We start from the raw sequence: 21,355 nt of genomic DNA on the forward strand, positions 1-21,355 counted from the left end.
CCCCCCCCAAATGGATGGATCTTACATACTTTGTTGCATATTGTTTGTATGATTCCTGAATATGTTCTTCCCTAGTTGATGGAGCGCACCATACCATTGGTGAAATTTTAGATCAGGTTTCTAAGCATGAACTCTTTTGGAATATAAATTTCCTGCTGATTTATCCGTGTTTCTTGATCGTCGATATGCTTTTGCAAGTGTGAGGAGACTGCAGACAGAGCTGGAAATTTCTTGGAAAAATAAAGATTGTTGAACTGTTAGGAGTCATTTGGTGTTGAGGTATATGGTATAATAATCCCAAGATAAATTGTAGGATTATTTTAGCCCATGTTTTATTGGAGGTATTAGGTAGTCCTTGGACTATTTTTCCCACCATTTTTGCTATAGTTATCCCATAGACATGGTGGAATAAGTAATCCTGGGATAACTTATCCTGGATTTAATTATCTCGAGATAACTTGCTCCCAACCAAACGACCCCTTATATTAACCAGCAAGTTGCTTTGGTATCTTGGAAGAACATGGTGCCTTCCAAAATAGCTGCTATCTCTTTAAGTTTTAGTTTATGGCAATCTACGTCTTCACCAGTTAGTTGCTAGTATTGTCCTCTTAGCGTATAAATTCCTCCCTGTACTGTAACAATAGATTAAATTCATATGGCGTGTATATCTGATACGTCTTTTGTTTGTCATATAAGTCGGATTGGTTCCCCTGCATATTTTCTGATCCTAGATTATGTCTGGTTTTGAATATTTGCTGCAAAAAAGGTTGACTGTATCGATTTTGTCAGGCTCATCCAGAGGAGTTAGGAGCACTGGTTGATATTTCAAAAAGTGGGATGATTACAAGTGCTTTGGGAACTCATTACACACTTCATGATGATGCTAAGTGTGACACTTTTGGAGCTCTATGGCGCATCCTAGGAGTTAATAATTCTGCTCAGAGGGTCTTTGGTGAAGCCACTGGGTTCTCTCTTTTGTTGACCACACTTCATGGTTTCCAAAGTGAAGGAGAACCTGCAAATCAGTCAAATTTGACAATTTACTTTAAAGTGTTCACATACTTGTTACGCCTAATGACAGCAGCTGTTTGTGATAACACTATTAACCGGACAAAGTTGCACGCAGTCGTATCTTCTCAAACATTCTTTGACCTTCTGTCTGATTCTGGTTTGATAAGTGTTGATTGTGAACGACAAGTTGTACAGCTATTGTTGGAGCTTGCTCTTGAGATAGTGCTTCCTCCCTTCGTGATGTCTGAGGGTGCCACATTATCTAATGCCTCTGACGAGGAAACAACTGGATTTATTCTAGTTACCCCATCTGGAAATTTTGTTCCTGACATGGAACGTGTCTATAATGCTGGTGCTGTGAAGGTGCTCTTGCGTGCTTTGTTGCTGTTTACTCCAAAGTTGCAATTAGAGGTGCTAAACCTTGTTGATAAGCTTGCTCGTGCTAGCGCCTACAACCAGGAAAACCTTACATCTGTAGGTAAGAAGAGATTTTACTTTCCGTCTATCTTTCAGTTCTAATCCTGTATTAATAGTTGATGATCGTCAGGTTGCGTGGAACTTCTCCTTGAAACAATTTATCCCTTCCTATCGGGGTCGTCGCCAATACTTTCTCATGCTTTGAATATCATCGAAGTTCTTGGGGCATACAGGTAATGTCACTCGACTGCTATTGACCAAGTCATAAAGATGTAAACTACTCTTGTATTGGACCCAGAGACAGGTTTTAGATAAGTGCAATATTAGTGTTAATATTATATGAGTTTAATTTGTATATTTTGTTTGTAAAATAGTCTCTAATTAAGAAGGAATACTAAATTAATGTCCATCATACCAATGGTGTAAAGAAGTAAAGAACATACTCCATATATTTAATGCATTTCAACAGAAATTTTAATATTATCAGACCAAAGGTTAGTTAATGTACTTCTCTCTAAGAAAAGAGGTTAGTTAACGTACTCTATATATTCCATTAAGGTATTCCATATATACAGTCTTACAGATAGTGATATACTGGTATTGTTAGTTCCTTTTGAAGTAAGCAAGACACAGGATTTGGTGAAATCTAAACCCACATTGCATCTGGGGAACAGTGTGGAAGGAGAGTTATAGCAGAAATTTTGAAAATAGATCCAATCCATTTCCAAGGTTAAATGGAATTGCATTGTATCTCTATTTTTGTGGTGTAAACAGATAGAATTGGAGGTTCTGATCAATTTCTAGAATTCCTGGGATCCTTAATATTATTTTTCTGTTTATTTTTTCTTTTGTAAAAAGGTCTCCGACATATCCTTAAATGCTGAAGCATACAACGTTACCATCCAAAAAAAAACAAACTTGAAGTATAATCCTTATGGCCAAGTCTAACCCAGTGTTATGCAATATGAAAGACTCGTTAGTTGAAATTTCTTCCATGCTATGTCAACACCATAAGCATTGTTGAATTAACCTACATTGGTTGGATGTGGATTTTTTGGTCTCCTTACATGGTCTTAGGCAATCCTCACCTCATGAACTAGATTTCGGGGCTGAGTTTGGTCCAACTTCCATTTATTATCATGGTTTTCAGGCCTGACTCATCCCAATGCTTGTTCTCGGTTTTGGGCCCTCAAATTATATGTTGTCCAAGCTCCACTTTGCAGACCTGGGCGTGTTGAGTTGTCCCATATCCAGGGATGTGGATTTCTTGGTCTCCTTGTCTTGTCTTGGGAAATCCTCACCTCATGAGCTAGCTTTTGGGGTTGAGTTATTTCCAAGGTCATTTCTTATCTATCACCGAGCCATCCTTTTTTAAATCAAGTAAACATATTTTCATTCATACACATGACAAGATGGCCGTATACAAGGGGTATACCAAAAGGTAAAGAATCAACAAAAAGATATGATACTCTACATATTCCAATCAGTCTAGCCTTCCATCCTCTGGAGTGTAGGGAGTCAGTGTCTTTTTTCTGTCTAGTAGAAAAACGGGGGTGTTCCAAACGAATACACTGAGGTTCTGACTTTAAAAGCATTTCAGGAAGGAACTTACCTATTTTGTTTTCGGACACTTTCTTTGTTTGTCCTCGAATTACGTAAATATCTTTTCTACCTAATGTGTTGTCTGTGCTTCCTATATTGCTGGCAACTGTTGTTTGCTTTAGTGTGCAGATACATAAACTAACAATAGTCATGATAGCAGGTTATCTGCATCTGAACTTCGAGTGCTCGTTAGATACATTCTGCAGATGCGACTAGCCACTTCGGGTCGTTATCTAGTTGATATGATGGAAAGGTTGATTCTTACAGAGGATATGGCTTCAGAAGATGTCTCCCTAGCACCATTTGTCGAGATGAACATGAGCAAGGTTGGGAGTGCTTCAATCCAAGTGCCCTTAGGAGAAAGGTCATGGCCACCTGCTGCTGGTTATTCTTTTGTTTGTTGGTTTCAGTTCCGAAATTTATTCAAGTCACAGGCAAAGGAGAATGATGCTTCTAAAATGGGATATACTAAAGGGCAAGGCGTAGGTGGGCAGCATCATGGGCCACATGCCCTGAGGATATTTTCTGTTGGAGCAGTAGACAATTCAAGCACTTTCTATGCTGAACTTCGTCTTCAGGAGGATGGTGTTCTCACCCTTGCAACTAGCAATTCTTCCTCTTTGTCATTTTCAGGATTAGAAATGGAGGAAGGGAGGTGGCATCACCTTGCTGTTGTGCATAGCAAACCAAATGCGCTGGCTGGCCTCTTTCAGTCTAGCTTTGCTTATGTTTACCTCAATGGAAAGTTAAGACACACCGGTCGCTTAGGATATTCTCCTTCTCCAGCTGGCAAGTCGTTGCAGGTGATTGTTGGTACCCCGGTTGCTTGTGCACGAATTAGTGACTTGTCATGGAAGCTTAGATCTTGCTATCTTTTTGAAGAAGTTCTTTCCCCTGGTTCAATCTGCTTTATGTATATTCTTGGAAGAGGGTATAGGGGTCTCTTCCAGGACACAGATTTGCTGCAATTTGTTCCTAATCAGGCCTGTGGTGGTGGCAGCATGGCAATTTTAGATTCTTTGGATGCTGACTTACCTCTGGCTTCCAACCCACAAAAGCCAGATAATGCAGGAAAGCCAGGGAGTGTGCAGTGCGATCGGAGTGGATTTGTATGGGATTTGGACAAATTAGGGAATCTCTCACTTCAACTTTCTGGTAAGAAGCTCATTTTTGCATTTGATGGGACAAGTACAGAGTTACTTCGAGCTTCTGGAACATTCTCTGTGCTCAATCTGGTTGATCCAATGTCAGCTGCTGCTTCTCCTATTGGAGGTGAGTAGAATAATTTTAATCTTTCTTTTCTTGTTGCTGGTAAATTTCTCAAATCAAAGTGAGAATTACTATTTATTCAGCTGTTTTCTCTCTTTGATTTCCTAAATCCTGATTATCCACAGGTATACCACGCTTTGGACGACTTATTGGGGATGTCTATATTTGCAAGCATTGTGTTATCGGTGAGACAATCCGTCCCATTGGTGGCATGGCTGTTATTCTAGCTCTTGTAGAAGCAGCTGAAACGAGGGACATGCTGCACATGGCTTTGACATTACTAGCTTGTGCTCTTCATCAAAATCCACAGAATGTTAGAGACATGCAGCAATACAGGGGATACCATTTGCTTGCTCTCTTTTTGCACCGGCGAATGCCATTATTTGACATGCAATCACTTGAAATCTTTTTCCAGATTGCTGCATGTGAGGCCTCTTTCTCTGAACCAAAGAAGTTCTATAGTTCCCAGAAGACACTGCCACCTATCACACCCGTCAATGAAGGAAGCATTGAAGACCTTACTTTATCCAAATTCCGGGAAGAATTTTCTTCAGTTGGATCTCATGGAGACATGGATGATTTTTCTGCACCTAAAGATTCCTTGAGTCAGATTTCTGAGCTTGAAAATGCTGAAATGCCAACCGAAACATCTAATTGCATTGTTCTTTCAAATGCTGATATGGTTGAGCATGTTTTATTGGACTGGACTGTTTGGGTAACAGCCCCAATTCCAATACAGATTGCTTTACTGGGCTTTCTTGAGCATCTTGTTTCAATGCATTGGTACAGGAATCATAATCTGACAATTCTGCGCAGAATTAACCTTGTTCAACATTTACTTGTGACTTTACAAAGAGGTGATGTGGAAGTACCGGTGCTAGAAAAATTGGTTGTATTGTTAGGAGTTATATTGGAAGATGGATTCTTACCCTCTGAACTGGAGCAAGTGGTTAGATTTGTGATAATGACATTTGATCCACCAGAGTTAACATCACGGCATCAAATAATGAGAGAATCTATGGGGAAGCATGTTATTGTAAGGAACATGTTGCTTGAGATGCTGATTGATCTGCAAGTGACAATAAAATCAGAGGATTTGCTAGAGCAGTGGCACAAAATTGTTTCATCAAAATTAATAACTTATTTTCTTGATGAAGCTGTACATCCTACAAGTATGAGGTGGGTCATGACTCTTCTTGGCGTGTGCCTTGTGTCTTCTCCAACATTTGCACTTAAATTTCGCTCCAGTGGAGGCTATCAAGGTTTGGCAAGAGTACTCCCGAGTTTCTATGACTCCCCTGATATATACTATATCCTGTTTTGTCTTATTTTTGGCAAGCCTGTATATCCAAGACTGCCTGAAGTTCGGATGCTAGACTTTCATGCCCTAATGCCAAGTGATGGCATTTATGGAGATCTGAAATTTACTGAGCTGCTGGAATCTGTGATTGCTATGGCAAAGGCAACTTTTGATAGGTTGTCTATGCAGGCAATGCTTGCCCATCAAACTGGCAACCTTTCCCAGGTCAGTGCTGGAGTTGTAGCAGAGCTGGCAGAAGACAATACTGACATAGCTGGAGAGCTTCAGGGTGAAGCTCTTATGCACAAAACTTATGCGGCACGGCTGATGGGCGGCGAGGCTTCAGCCCCTGCTGCTGCTACCGCTGTCCTTAGGTTCATGGTTGATCTTGCAAAAATGTGTCTATCTTTCTCAGCTGTTTGCCGAAGAGCAGATTTTCTTGAAAGTTGCATCGACCTCTATTTTTCTTGCGTCAGGTTCACTCAAAATTTCCTTCCCGTATGCTTATAGTTATTTTTTATCTGACTATATTAAAGGTATTCTTTGCTTGTTTTTCATTTTTTTCTGTTCTCTGACATGTAGGGCTGCACAAGCTGTGAAAATGGCTAAAAAACTTTCTGTAACAGTGGAAGAGAAGAACTTAAATGATAGTGATGAAACTAGTAGCTCCCAAAATACTTTCTCTAGTTTACCTCATGAACAGGAACAGTCGGCCAAGACTTCTATAAGTATGGGAAGCTTTCCTCAGGGACAGACTAGTACAAGTTCTGAAGATATGCCAGTGATGTCGAACAATGTAGGTACGACAGAGGTTGATGTTACTTCATCCCAGCCAGGTTATATCAAAGCAGTACAGGAAGAAGCAGAAGTCACTGCAGCAATAGACAATGACGTTGTTGACCATGCTTCTGCTATCACATCCAGCAGCAAACATCTTAGCTTCCGCGATGTGAAACTCACAGTAGATCCCGTCCGGCAAACTGATTCACTGAGTTCAGCATCCTTTAACATGTTTGAATCTCCTATATTGTCAGAGAGATCCTACTCCCAAATGGCGCAAACCCCATCTACGTCTCCAGTGGTGACATCTTGGATGGGAGGTGAATCAAAAGTCAACCTAGCATCAACGCCCCTGGTGGAGTCTGCTGCATCTATCAGTGAATTGGATTCTTCTCCTGAGATGAAATCCGCTTCTCAAGGACAATCTGCTGCAAACACAATGTTTATGATTGGTTCAAATTTGCTTCTTGAGGTGGATGACTGTGGGTATGGTGGAGGGCCATGCTCCGCTGGAGCTACAGCTGTTCTAGATTTTATGGCGGAAGTTTTATCTGGTTTGGTAACTGAACAAGTGAAGTCGGTACCTGTCATCGAGGGTATTTTGGAGAGTGCTCCATTGTATGTTGATGCTGAATCTGTTTTGGTATTTCAGGGACTGTGCCTCACTAGACTACTGAACTTCCTTGAAAGGCGTCTTTTGCGGGATGATGAGGAAGATGAGAAAAAGTTGGATAAGGGTCGTTGGTCGCTCAACTTGGAAGCATTATGCTGGCTGATAGTAGATAGAGTTTATATGGGTGCTTTTCCTCGGCCTGCTGGTGTACTGAAGACTCTGGAATTCTTGTTATCTATGCTACAGTTGGCTAATAAGGATGGGCGCGTTGAAGAAGCTGCTCCAACTGGGAAAGGAATCCTGTCCATTGGTAGAGGAAGTAGACAACTCGATGCTTATGTACATGCGATTCTGAAGAACACCAACAGAATGATATTATTCTCTTTCCTCCCGTCGTTCTTGATAACCATCGGAGAAGAGGAACTACTTTCTTCTTTAGGTTTGCAAGTGGAGCCAAAGAAAAGAGTACACTTGAACCCATCCTCGGAGGATAGTGGAATTGATGTTTGCACGGTGTTACAGTTGCTAGTCGCTAATAGAAGGATAATATTTTGTCCCAGCAACATTGACACTGATTTAAATTGCTGTCTTTGCATAAATCTAATTTCTCTTCTTCGCGATCATAGGCGTCATGCACAGAACATGGCTATTGATATTCTCAAGTATCTGCTAGTACACCGAAGGGCTGCACTTGAAGATTTTCTCGTCTCTAAACCAAATCAAGGACCTCCATTGGATGTTCTTCATGGTGGTTTTGACAAGCTCTTAACTGGAAACTTACCTGCATTTTTTGAGTGGCTTCATAGTTCTGAACAAGAAGTTAATAGAGTGTTGGAACAGTGCGCTGCCATTATGTGGGTTCAGTTTATTACTGGGTCAGCTAAGTTTCCTGGGGTGAGGATTAAAGGCATGGATGGTCGACGTAAGAGAGAAATGGGGAGGAAACTCAAGGAGATCTCAAAGTTGGATGGAAGACATTGGGAGCAGATTAATGAACGAAGAATTGCTCTTGAGTTGGTTCGCGATGCAGTGGCTACTGAACTAAGAGTTATTCGCCAGGATAAGTATGGGTGGGTGCTACATGCAGAGAGTGAGTGGCAGAGTCATCTACAACAACTTGTCCATGAGAGAGGAATTTTCCCATTGAATAAGTCCTCTCATAGTGAAGAATCTGAGTGGCAGCTTTGCCCCATTGAAGGTCCATATAGGATGCGGAAGAAGCTCGAGCGTTGCAAATTAACAATTGACACTATCCAAAATGTTCTGACTGGACAATTTGAGTTAGGAGGAAGGCTAGAACTTTCAAAGGAGAGGACTGAGAATGAAACTAATGCCTCTGATGGTGAGTCTGATATTTTTTTCAATCTCATGAGTGAAAATCCACAACAGGACTCTTTCAGTAGTGAACTTTATGATGGATCAACTTTCAAAGACTCGGATGATGTTAGAGATGCAGCTTCTAGTAGAGCTGGATGGAATGATGACCATGATAGTAGCATTAATGAAACGAGTCTCAGCTCTGCTCTTGAACTTGGACCCAAGTCGAGTAGTGCTTCCATTCATAAAGCTGAGAGTGTTCAACGGAAGTCGGAACTAGGATCTCCTGGGCAATCTTCGTTTCTAAAAGCTGATGAAACAAGAACGGCGGACGACAAACCGGAGAAGGAACTAAGTGATAATGGTGAATACTTGATTAGACCTCATTTGGAACCTTCTGAGAGAATAAAGTACAAATATAACTGCGAGAGAGTAGTTGGTCTTGATAAACATGATGGTATATTTCTGATTGGAGAATTATCATTATACATCATTGAGAATTTTTACATTGATGACTCTGGGTGCATATGTGAAAAAGAATGCGAAGATGATCTATCTATCATCGATCAGGCTTTAGGTGTAAAAAAGGATTTTTCTTGTTGTATGGATTCCCACTCAAAGTCAAGTTCTTCCTGGGCTGTAACAACAAAGGCCTATGTTGGGGGACGGGCATGGGCATATAATGGTGGCGCATGGGGAAAGGAAAAGGTTTGTACTAGTAGTAATGTGCCCCATCTTTGGCATATGTGGAAGCTTGATAGTGTTCATGAGATTCTAAAGCGTGATTATCAACTTCGGCCTGTTGCCATTGAGATCTTTAGCATGGATGGCTGCAATGATCTTCTGGTTTTCCACAAAAAGGAGAGAGAAGAGGTTTTCAAGAATTTGGTGGCCATGAATCTTCCCAGGAACACCATGTATGTTTTACTCTAATTTGCTCATATCTTTTGCTTCTCTCATCTAGCAATTGAATTGTTGGTTCCACTCTTATTTGAATTTACTTTTCAATAAGGTAACCAAAGATCAATATACATAGCTGCAAACCAACATGGCTCCTTTCTAGAATTCTATGATGGTATTACTTATAGTGTTGTGCCTGGTTTCCTACGGATTAGGTTTACCAGTTTGTTATTTCTGTGAATAAAGAACAGGGTAAAATCAACGGACTTTGTGCTTAATTGAGTAATACTTTTGCTTTGATCGATCATCATAAATCTTTCCCTTTGTTGTCTTCTAAGGAAGTCATTGCCTATTTTACAGGTTGGACACGACAATATCAGGGTCCGTAAAACCAGATAGCAATGAAGGGAGCCGTCTTTTCAAGGTTATGGCAAACTCATTCTCTAAGAGATGGCAAAATGGTGAAATTAGCAATTTCCAGTACCTCATGCACCTCAACACACTTGCGGGGCGTGGTTATAGTGATCTCACCCAGTATCCTGTGTTCCCCTGGATTTTAGCGGATTATGAGAGTGAGAATCTGAATTTCTCAGATCCCCAAACTTTCCGGAATCTTGATAAACCAATGGGCTGTCAAACAGCGGAAGGTGAAGAGGAATTCAGAAAAAGGTTGGTGCTTTACCACTCAATTAGAAATTCTGTTGAGCTCATATTATATTGGAACCATTTGCCACTCAATTAGAAATTCTGTTGAGCTCATATTTTATTGGAACCATTTGCCCTTCTCGATCATTTAACTTCTCCGTGATAGTTATATTTTATGTTTGTCCATGTTTCAGATATGAGAGCTGGGATGATCCTGAGGTTCCCAAATTCCATTATGGTTCTCACTACTCTAGTGCTGGAATTGTCCTATTCTACCTCATACGCCTTCCCCCTTTCAGTGGTGAAAATCAGAAGCTGCAGGGTGGTCAATTTGATCATGCAGATCGTCTTTTCAATAATATAAAGGACACCTGGCTGAGTGCTGCAGGGAAAGGCAATACATCAGATGTTAAAGAATTAATTCCAGAGTTCTTTTATATGCCAGAGTTCCTGGAGAATATGTTCGATCTTGACCTTGGTGAGAAACAGTCTGGAGAGAAGGTTTGTCTTGCTTCTCTGTATTCTTTTTCGATATTCCTCTTTTTTTGAGAAGTAACTTGCCTAGATAGAACAACTTCCATGTATTAGTCTCCTAATAATGTATGGTTCTTCACCAGGTTGGCGATGTTGTATTGCCTCCATGGGCTAAAGGTAGTGTTCGAGAGTTTATTAAAAAGCATAGAGAAGCTCTGGAGTCTGATTATGTTTCAGAGAATCTGCATCACTGGATAGACCTAATCTTTGGCTACAAACAGAGAGGGAAAGTAAGTGTTTAGATGTTCTCTTCTTCTGTCATTGCATCTTGATTACATCATAATACAAAAATATGAGGTTCTTTCTCTGTTTTTTTCCAACCAAGTAACACATTTTTATTAATTAAGGGTAACAAACGCCCATACACAAGAAGTTAACCCAAAATGTAGGGAACTTCACAAAAACATGTGATTCTCTATAAACTATATCCAATCTTGTCCACTTAGGAACCTCATAGGTGCTCCAAAGTCAGTTAAGGAATAAGAGGTTACTCCTCAAATGATTAAAATCATTTTCTGTTCCATCAAAAACTTTCCTATTTCTCTCCCCATACAGTCCATATAGGTTCCTTCTATGTTTTACTTGTTAGATCGGAAGTTTGATTTGCATTGTGTTTTATGCAAGCACTAAAAAACAGTTTGCCTGGAATACTGATCAATTGGAATACTAATCAATTCTCACTGTCAATTGTTCGTCTTTTGTTTTAAGTCGTTGCTTTTCCTGAATAAATTACCGCATTCTTTTTACCATTTCTCTCATGATTTGTTAGAATTTGAGAGTCAAATATTATTTCACCCCTTCTGATCTGTCTCTCTCTCTCTCTCTCTCTCTCTCTCTCTCTCTCTCTCTTCTTGAATAGAAAAATAAACTGTAAATGTTTTGTTGTTGTCAGGCAGCTGAAGAAGCAGTTAATGTCTTCTATCACTACACTTATGAAGGCAGTGTTGACATTGACTCGGTCAGTGATCCAGCAATGAAAGCCTCAATTCTTGCTCAAATTAATCACTTTGGGCAAACACCAAAACAACTATTCCTCAAACCCCATGCCAAGAGGCGAACTAATCGGAAGCTTCCTCCTCACCCGTTGAAGTACTCTCAGCATCTTGTTCCGCACGAGATTCGTAAAACCTCATCTTCTATATCTCAGATTGTCACATCAGGTGACAAAATTCTAGTGGCAGGAGCAAATACATTGCTGAAACCTAGAACATTCATTAAATATGTTGCCTGGGGTTTTCCTGACCGCAGTTTGAGATTTATTAGCTATGATCAAGATAGGCTTCTCTCCACTCATGAGAATCTTCATGGAGGGAACCAGATACAGTGTGCCAGTGCTAGTCATGATGGCCACATTCTAGTTACAGGGGCTGACGAGGGATTGGTTTGTGTTTGGAGGATTGGTAAAGAGGCACCCCGTTCTGTAAGGCGCTTGCAGTTGGAGAAGACTCTCTGTGCTCATACAGGCAAAATCACATGCCTACAAGTTAGCCAGCCGTACATGATGATTGTGAGTGGATCAGATGACTGCACTGTTATCTTGTGGGACCTTAGCTCCATGGTTTTTGTTAGGCAGCTTCCTCAGTTACCCGCTCCTGTTTCAGCAATTTATGTGAATGATCTGACTGGAGAAATTATGACTGCTGCTGGTGTAATGCTTGCTGTTTGGAGCATCAATGGGGATTGCCTTGCTGTCATCAACACATCACAGCTTCCGTCGGACTTCATCCTTTCACTTGCTGGTTGCACATTCTCGGATTGGCTGCAAACTAACTGGTATATTTCAGGCCACCAGAGTGGAGCCATTAAAATTTGGAGAATGGTGCATTGCTCTTGCGAGGACAGTGGCCACAGTAAACCAAGTGGGAATCCTACTGGAGGGTTAGGACTCGGGGATAGAGTACCAGAGTATAGGTTGATCCTTCACAAGGTACTGAAGTTTCATAAGCATCCTGTAACTGCCCTCCACCTTACTAGTGATCTGAAACAGTTGTTGAGTGGAGATTCTGGAGGACATTTGCTTTCGTGGACTCTCTCTGAAGAGGGCTTGAAAAGCATGACTAGTCGGGGGTGATTCTGGGATTAGCAATGTGTGTTTTGTATTCTAAAAATATACTTGGCTTCTTAGGGGGGCAATTAAAGGACAACCTGAATGGTTTCAATGAGCTCAGGGAGCAACATGAACTGGTGTGCACGTTGCACAGTAACCGCTGATAAGATTGCTGACTTGGAACAGATCCAAGGAAACAGAAGGATCTGTGTATTGGCGCTTCCTGGAAGACATGAAGCATATGATCTTTCTTGAGCAAGTGCCTAGTGGCTCCAGATGTAGGACTCGGGAACAAGTTGGTTGCATATGTTGTTGTCGATTATTGTAGAGGGATTTTGGGTATTGGGATGGGAGATTGGTGGGTCTGTTGTACATAGGACGGTAATTGACAGTGTATACTGAGGTTGTAAATGTGCAAGTTTTTTGCCAGTAACATCATGTTGGCTGTAATTTGATCCAGCTAACTTTAGGGGGCAGATGTAGCTGTTCGCTTTGGCTTCACTTCGTTTAAATGATTGCGAGGGGAAGGTTGCAGGCCTGTTTTTGCTTTGTAAAAAAAATATTCTCGCAGGTTATTTATTAAGATTGAATTGGGGTCATACGCTCCTTGGTTTTCCTGTTAGAAAAGGAGTTGCTTCCTGTCTTTTTTTTTTCCTTTTATTATTATTGGTTAGTCAAAATATGCACGTCTCCTCAGTTGAAAATGCTTGTACAGTTATTTCTGCATCAGTTTGTCCGATACAAAGTAAATATTAGACTGATAAATTAATGAAGGATGATAGTGATTTCTCATTACTAGCTTTTGATGTTCATGTTTCTGGTATGCTATGTGATTTGGTATTTGTTTCCAAGAATGGTGTTCTTTTCAAATGCACACAATAGTATACACGAAATGTCCTTCCACAAAAACTTATGATAAACTATTGATGAAGTTAAAAATTAAAACTAATTATTTCTGGGGTGATTTCGTCATTATGTTTCAGAGAATCACTGGATTGACTTTAGTACTAAACTGAGATGAAAAAAAAAAGTTTAAAATAGATACAGAGTAGAGATTATATTTTAAAAAGTTCCGTTACCGGGAATCGAACCCGGGTCTCCTGGGTGAAAGCCAGATATCCTAACCGCTGGACGATAACGGAAGTGTTGGTAAGACACTGCTCTTTTATATTATAGTATATATCAAAACTTAAAAGTAGTACATTGAATTGAAATGCGACCTAACAAATAAAACAAACCAAAATAATTATCACGCAAAATTAGGGGTGGACATTCGGTGTTTAGTTTGCATTTTGTAATTTGGTAATTGTAAAAGTAGATATCAAATATAAAATTTTTAAATTTCGGTTTGGTAATTTAGAAAATGGTAAATTAAACTTCGATATGGTACTGTATTCGATAATACCATATTGCAGTTATAGATGATTGTATTACAAAGTTAATATTATTTATTCAATTATTTTAATTTTTTTTATGTGAATGCACAATATAATACAAGATCAACAAATAACAAGACATCAAGAAAAACAAATCGATACAACTAAAAGACATGCATTAGGATTATTCATGCTTATTCTTTAACTTTCTCTTTGGACTTCTACTAATGAGTAATAGATATGTTGATATATGATATTCATTAAGTAAATGATTTGGTATTCGAGAAATACCGAATACCAAATGATACTAATGTCTTTTACCAGGCCAAAACTCGAATACCATAATTCTATAGTTGTACTCCCGAATGTCATACCAAACACTAAATTATCAAATATCAAATTAACAAAAATTTAAATACGATTTAGCAATTCAATTTTCAATATTTTATGTCTAGCTCTAACTATGCTACTTCCTCGATCCATTTTCGTCTTAAAAAAGAATGTTATTTACCATAGTTAACAGTTATCTTATTTATAATTAAAATTATTTGCTATCATACTAATATGGATTGATTTAGATAAAGTTTCATAAATTTTCATCTTTGTTATTTATTTTTATCATGATCTATATTAATATGTTATTTAGTGTGTTTTGATATTTGATTTCATTGTTGTTTTTATTTCTACTTGATAGTTTTTATACGATTTCTTTGTTATTGTAATATCTAATTTATGTTTCCTTCTACTTTATATCAAGATTTCAGTTGACGGTCTTTTAAAAATAATTTTTCTACTTCATAAGGTACTAGTAAGATTTGTGTACGATTCTAAGACTTTATTTATTAGATTTTACTGAATATATCATTTTTAAAAAAAATTCAAAATAACTCACAATTACTATAACTTTTGTCTTCGAATAAACACTTTGTGTGCATTCAATGTATATTTACTAATAGCATGTAAATCACACTAGACAAGTCTTAGACAACGTCTTGACATAGAAGATATTGAAGAAAATATGCCTCCTCTGACCGAGATTTTTAGAGATAATTATATACTCTAGATCAATAAAGCAACTTTACAATCATTCACGTGGATAACCACACTTCGTGTCAACTGAGTTTAGAACAAAAATATATACTATCCCATCTACTAAAAGAGTATTTTGATTCTTGAAAATAATATTCTTATGCAACAATATGACTGCCAATGCGATATTCCAAATTATGTCTTCGTTTTCCTCATCACCACCTACTTTAGCAATGAATTCTCAGAAAGTTCCAACATTCAAAATCTCACCCAATTCTCAAAAACCCGCCATTATCCCTTCTCTCAAACAAATTTGCCGGCAAGGCAACTTCAAAGAATCAGTTTTTACCCTCTCTAATTTAATTGAGACTAGTGCATTTGAAAAAGCTTTACTACAAGGCCAACAAATCCATGCCCATGTCCTCAAACTGGGTTTATCCGGTGATGATGCAGTTTTCTTGAACACCAAGATTGTTTTCATGTATGGTAAGTGTGGGTCAATTGGTGATGCACAGAAGGTGTTTGATAGAATGACTAAAAGAACTGTCTTTACTTGGAATGCTATGATTGGTGCTTGTGTTGTAAATGGGGTGCCTATTAGAGCAATTGAGTTGTATAGGGACATGCGTTTCTTGGGTGTTGTTTTAGATGGTCATACTCTTTCTAGTACATTGAAGGCAACTAGTCAGCTTGAAATTTTGTACTGTGGAAGTGAAATACATGGGGTCGCGATAAAACTTGGTCTTATTTCTAATGTTTTTGTGGTGAACTCACTAGTGACTATGTACACCAAGTGCAATGATATCAGGGCAGCATCATTGTTGTTTAATGGAATGAGTGAAAAAGAGGACGCTGTTTCATGGAATTCTATGATTTCTGCTTATACTATAAATAGGATGAATCGGGAAGCTTTAAGTCTCTTCATTGAAATGCTGAATGCCAGTGTTGAACCTACCACATATACCTTTGTTGCTGCAATTCAAGCATGTGAGGAGACAAATTTTGGAAAATTTGGGATTGAGATTCATGCTGTTGTTCTGAAATTGGGTTATTCTTTTGATACATATGTGGTGAATGGTTTGTTAATGATGTACATTAAAAACAATAGATTAGATGAAGCTGCTAAAATATTCTTCCATATGCAAGAAAAGGACAACATTTCTTGGAATTCCATGATATCAGGTTATGTACAGAACGGACTTTATGATGAAGCGAATAATTTGTTTCATGAGATGAAGAATGCAGGTCAGAAACCTGACCACGTCTCACTTATGAGTATGCTTGTCGCATCTGGAAGACAGGGAAATTTGTTAATTGGGATGGAAATTCATGCCTTCTCACTGCGAAATGATTTGGATAGTGATTTGCAGGTTGGTAATACTCTTGTAGATATGTATGCCAAGTGTGGTAAGTTAGATTACATGGACTATGTCTTTGGTAGGATGCTGCATAGAGATAGTGTCTCTTGGACTACAATTATTGCTGCTTATGCTCAGAATAATTCTGCCTGGAAGGCGGTGCAATTATTTCGCGAGGTACTGGCAGAAGGAAACAATGTTGATGCACTTATGATTGGAAGCGTCCTCCTTGCTTGTACTGAGTTGAGGTGCAACTTACTTGCAAAGGAAATTCACTGCTATGTGATTAAAAGAGGAATATATGATCCTTTTATGCAGAAAACTCTTGTGAGTGTTTATGGAGATTGTGGGAACGTGGACTATGCAAATAGTATTTTCAGGTTGAGTGAAGTTAAAGATGTTGTGTCATTTACAAGCATGATGTGCAGTTATGTTCAAAATGGACTTGCAAACGAGGCTCTTGGTCTCATGCTCTGTATGAATGAAATGGCAATTGAGGCAGATTTTGTTGCAGTCCTAAGCATGCTCACTGCTGCTGCTGATCTATCTTCCTTAAGGAAAGGAAAAGAGATTCATGGATTTTTGGTTAGAAAAGACCTCCTTCTGCAAGATTCTATTAGAAGCTCTCTAATAGATATGTATGCCAGCTGTGGGACTCTGGAGAACTCATATAAGGTGTTTAATTATTCAAAGAGCAAAGATCCAGTTTGTTGGACGAGCATGATAAATGCTTGTGGATTACATGGTTGTGGTAGGAAAGCAATTGATATATTCATGAGGATGGAGAAGGAAAATATTCACCCAGATCACATAACCTTCTTGGCTGTTCTTCGTGCATGTAGCCATGCCGCGCTAATAGAGGATGGCAAAAGAATTTTCAAGATAATGCAAAGCAAGTACGCATTGGAGCCTTGGCCAGAACACTATGCTTGTTTTGTTGATTTGCTTGGACGTGCAAATCACTTGGAAGAGGCATTCCAAATTGTAAAAACAATGAACTTGGAGGATATACCTGCCGTCTGGTGTGCTCTCCTTGGTGCTTGTCAGGTATACGCCAATAAAGAGTTAGGAGAAATTGCTGCAATGAAGCTTCTTGAACTAGAGCCCAAGAATCCAGGAAATTATGTTCTTGTATCTAATGTGTATGCTGCGACTAATAGATGGGACGATGTGGAAGAAGTCAGAGTTACAATGAAAGGAAAAGGGCTAAACAAAGATCCTGCATGTAGCTGGATAGAGGTAGGAGATAAGGTTCATACATTTGTTGCTCAAGATAAGTCGCACCCAGAGTGTGATAAGATTTATGAAAAATTAGCTCATCTTACTGAGAAATTGGAGAAGGAAGCAGGTTATGTGGCCCAAACCAAATATGTTTTGCACAAGGTGGAGGAGAAAGAAAAAGTTAAGTTGCTTAAAGGACACAGTGAAAGACTAGCTATTGCATATAGTTTACTTGCTAGTACTGATAGAAACCCCATTCGAATCACAAAAAATCTCCGTGTCTGTAGTGATTGCCATACTTTCAGTAAGCTAGCTTCAAAGTTCCTAGAGCGAGAAATTATAGTTAGAGATGCCAAAAGATTTCACCATTTCAGGGATGGGATATGTTCCTGTGGAGATTTCTGGTGAAACTAGTAGTTGGTTATTCTGTAAAGAACTTCATGATGATAACTAACTCTACTGCTTGGTAACACCCACTTATAAGACGTACTCAACATCTATGAGAAGCTTCTGCTGAGGGTGGAGGATATTTTTTCATATGGTGCGGCATGGATATCAAAGGTGCCGAGGAAGGTTGCTTCACGTGGTTAGCTACTAGAGGGGTGATTTTTACGGAAGATAACCTTAGAAAGTGAAAGGCTATCTACATGAGCTGGTCTTCCCTATGTAAGGAGACTGATGAGGAACATAGATCATACTCCGTTGTATTGCAAATTAGCCACGAGGTTATGGGAGGATATGTTTACATGGTTTGGCATCACTTAGGTAATGCCAAGATCCGTATAGGAGTTGATGTTCAGTATAAAGAGTGGAGCTAGGAGAAGAAGGCACAAGGCACGTAATGTTACCACTCTAGCTCTAATGTGGATCATTTAGAAAGAGAAATAGGAGAGTTTTTGGAAGGGGTGGAGATGAACTTTGCTCAATTCAAAATTAGTTTCCGGTATCTTATTTTCTTTTGGTGCACCCAGTAGTTCCCGATTGTATAGAGGATTAGGTGCCTTTTGGAGAGAACCATATTTTTTAGGTCTCTCCTTATTTTTCTTTTTTTCGTATATCTCTTGTATACACGGCCAAATTGGCCTTGTTATTATCAATGAAAAACTTGATAAAAAAGAAGACATGCTCAGCATATTTTTCAATTAGAGATGTTAGTTCTTGACATGTCCTCTTGCAGTGAGCTAAAGACATATTAGTTCAGAGAACTTGGAGGTGGTTGGAGTCTTTGGCAACTCTGAGGAGCTCATGAGGTCCACTACAAATCAAGACTCCTCTTTCTAAATAAAGGTGTGTTTTTCATATAAATGTTCCATGTCAATCTGTTGGAAGGCGACTTTTAATTGCTGAGAATTCAGAGACTGGCTAAATTTACCATGGTGATCTAGATCTATTGTCCTGCTTGTGCTTACAGTTTGACATGCATCAGATCACACCTCTTTATTAAATCAGAGTCAAGTTGAGAATGAACTCAAAACAATTGCAGACTATAATAACTGTTGTTTGAGTGTCACAGCTCTTCAACTTGTCCTCTCCTTAGACTATCAGCATTGGTATTACTCATGGCATGAAAACTGTAATCCAAGTTCAAGAGCCAACAATACGAAAATGTTCAGGAAATGGGAAAAGTTAAATTGCGTTAAAGATTAACTTATTGACTAAAAGCAACTGATGCTGGAATATGGTGTACATGGATCAAGTTGATCTCATACAGACGTCATAATGTGAAATCTTGTGGAAGAATAGTTTTCCACATTATCAGAAATGATAGAATAATACAGCTTAATCTAAAGAAATTTCATGAACCAACTCACTAGTGTATGATGGTCAGCAAGCCAATGTTTTCCATTTGCATCGTCGTGTTTTATTAATTCAGTATGATATGTTATCTGGTTTGATATACATTGTCTTGTTACTGTATTGATTTTCAAATTGAGTGGATTGTATCTAATCTTCCATTTCTGCATCAGAATTGGATACCATAACCTGGTTTTTACTTATTCAAGTCAAATGGTAAGAACAGAAACTGCTGACATTGACATTGAATAACTACCAAATTGCTTAGTGTGATTTCAGATTGCAGGTTCAGCGCTTTTGTTAAAGTGCAATGTCAGCAACCAATCATGTAGCTGGATTCGGTTCCTTACTTAGCCTAAGGAAGAGGAGCGGTGCAGCCCTTCGTATACCTTGTTGGTTTTAGAGACCAGTTCACTGCTGATATTATAATGCACTAACAGGGAGTTGGTGAACCTGTCTAGCGCTTGTAATCAAATCATACACTGTTTGTCTGAGAGAAATAAAGAACTTATCAGGGATAGACTCTTTTTTTTTTTTTGGTTTTTCACCCGGTGTCCGGTGCCTACATTGAGCCCTAACTAAATCCGAATAGCGCACAGTTTTGATGTTGCAGAAAACCAGTTTGGAGTGTTATTCATGTGTTTTGTCTCATATTCTCTTCTTGCATTTCCTTTTAAGATGCATTTGCATGTGTTCCTGCATTTGTAAGCTGAAAAAATAGGAGACAGGATGAAGTATTTGAATAACACAGGGACAATGTTATCATAGTAAGAAATTCATAGTTTTGTTTTATCTCTGAATATTAATCCTCAAATTGTTTATTACATTTAGTGTTGTGTAAAAATACAATAACTTGCTCACTGTGAATTTATAAATGAGTATGAAGGGGATTATATAATATATGCAAATTTTATTCTTATTTTTAATGGTTGAAATCGTTTTTTTTTTAGACCCTCGATTTAAAAGAGAAAAATTTGAAGTAAAGGAGATACAATAACAAAATAGCAAGATACAAAGCAAATAAACTAATAAATAGTAACGACACAATGAAAAATAAGAAACTAAGCGATTACTACTACTACTAAAAAGGGGGGAAGCTAGCCCATTGCCTCTACCATATGAAATGTCGTAACATTCGATTATCTAGTAACTATATATTATAATCTTCAACCACCATACTTTTTTAGTCCTGTGCTCAGTAAGATAGAGTTGAATCACTTCCTCCAGCTCTACTCTGATCTACTTGACTCTCCTAACTCTTTCTATAGCTAGCAATCGTGTATTGTAATTTTCAACTATCGTACATTTTAGTCATGTCCTCGGTAAGATAAAGTTTAGTTACATACACCCTCTAATCACTTTTTTCGGCTCTACTCCGTTATACTTGTCTCTCCTAACTCTTTCTATAGTTAATCTCTCATAAATTTTTTTTATGAAAAATTAACATTCCACACACATTTAAGAGGATAAATATCAAGTTGTAATCATACTCTTTAAAAATAAACTACTTATAGCATATTATTATCATCTTATAGCACATCAATTAATGATATATTAATTAAAAATATATATTTTAAAAATAAACTATTTATAGCATATTATTATCAAGTTATAGCGTATTAACTAATAATATATTAAATAAAAAAAATTATTTTATTATTTAACTAATAATTATTATGTTTAAATAATTAGTTTTATTTGTTCACTTACCTTTTATCAACAAAACCTTTTACATTATTACTGATTAATCAATTACCTTTTAAAGTTTTTAATATAAATAATAAATTATTAAATATTAATCAATTACCTTTTAATGTTTTTAATATAAATAATAAATTATTGTTTATTAAATATTAATTAAATTTCATATTATATAGTTACCTTTTAAAAAACAAAATCTAAAAATTAGAAATTTGATTTTAATTAATTTCATATTATATGGTTACCCATAACTATCCACCGTATATCAACCAATACTCTTTTATCTTCCCCAAATACACTCAACCTCTCCCCATTTATTAATGATTAAGAATTCTGACAACATTTATTAAGTTGTTTTTGACCGTGCATTTATTAAATGTTGCATGCCTGAAAATTTGAAGAGTTTACCTTTTTAGTGAGTTAAATTAAAGCTAGATAAAT

The 21,355-nt window shown here is 38.0% G+C and overlaps 2 protein-coding genes and 1 non-coding gene across 3 annotated transcripts in view; 2 read left to right on the forward strand and 1 right to left on the reverse strand.

Moving 5' to 3' along the window:
* Positions 1 to 13,111, forward strand: part of LOC107031012 (protein SPIRRIG) — a 21,984-nt gene extending 8,873 nt beyond the window's left edge. Inside the window, exons 11-19 of the mRNA XM_015232207.2 lie at positions 790 to 1,489; positions 1,559 to 1,661; positions 3,191 to 4,302; positions 4,425 to 6,075; positions 6,182 to 9,226; positions 9,570 to 9,878; positions 10,049 to 10,355; positions 10,472 to 10,618; positions 11,281 to 13,111. Coding sequence (XP_015087693.1) covers positions 790 to 1,489; positions 1,559 to 1,661; positions 3,191 to 4,302; positions 4,425 to 6,075; positions 6,182 to 9,226; positions 9,570 to 9,878; positions 10,049 to 10,355; positions 10,472 to 10,618; positions 11,281 to 12,459 — 8,553 coding nt within the window. The 3' untranslated portion in view covers positions 12,460 to 13,111. The remainder of the gene's footprint in view (positions 1 to 789; positions 1,490 to 1,558; positions 1,662 to 3,190; positions 4,303 to 4,424; positions 6,076 to 6,181; positions 9,227 to 9,569; positions 9,879 to 10,048; positions 10,356 to 10,471; positions 10,619 to 11,280) is intronic.
* Positions 13,112 to 13,505: 394 nt separating this feature from the next.
* Positions 13,506 to 13,577, reverse strand: TRNAE-UUC. Its single transcript has one exon. It is a non-coding gene; the product is annotated as a tRNA-Glu (tRNA).
* A 1,314-nt stretch (positions 13,578 to 14,891) lies between these two features.
* Positions 14,892 to 19,864, forward strand: LOC107029762 (pentatricopeptide repeat-containing protein At3g63370, chloroplastic). Its single transcript, XM_015231209.2, has one exon. The coding sequence runs from the start codon at positions 15,011 to 15,013 to the stop codon at positions 17,825 to 17,827; it is 2,817 nt and encodes a 938-aa protein (XP_015086695.1). The 5' UTR covers positions 14,892 to 15,010; the 3' UTR covers positions 17,828 to 19,864.
* The last annotated feature ends 1,491 nt before the right edge of the window (positions 19,865 to 21,355 follow it).

Source organism: Solanum pennellii, chromosome 9, assembly GCF_001406875.1.
Source record: "Solanum pennellii chromosome 9, SPENNV200".
In the NCBI taxonomy this organism is placed as follows: Eukaryota; Viridiplantae; Streptophyta; class Magnoliopsida; order Solanales; family Solanaceae; genus Solanum; species Solanum pennellii.

Coding starts and splice junctions, on each gene's coding strand:
- LOC107029762 (XM_015231209.2), top strand. CDS start 15,011: ATGACTGCCAATGCGATATTCCAAATTATGTCTTCGTTTTCCTCATCA.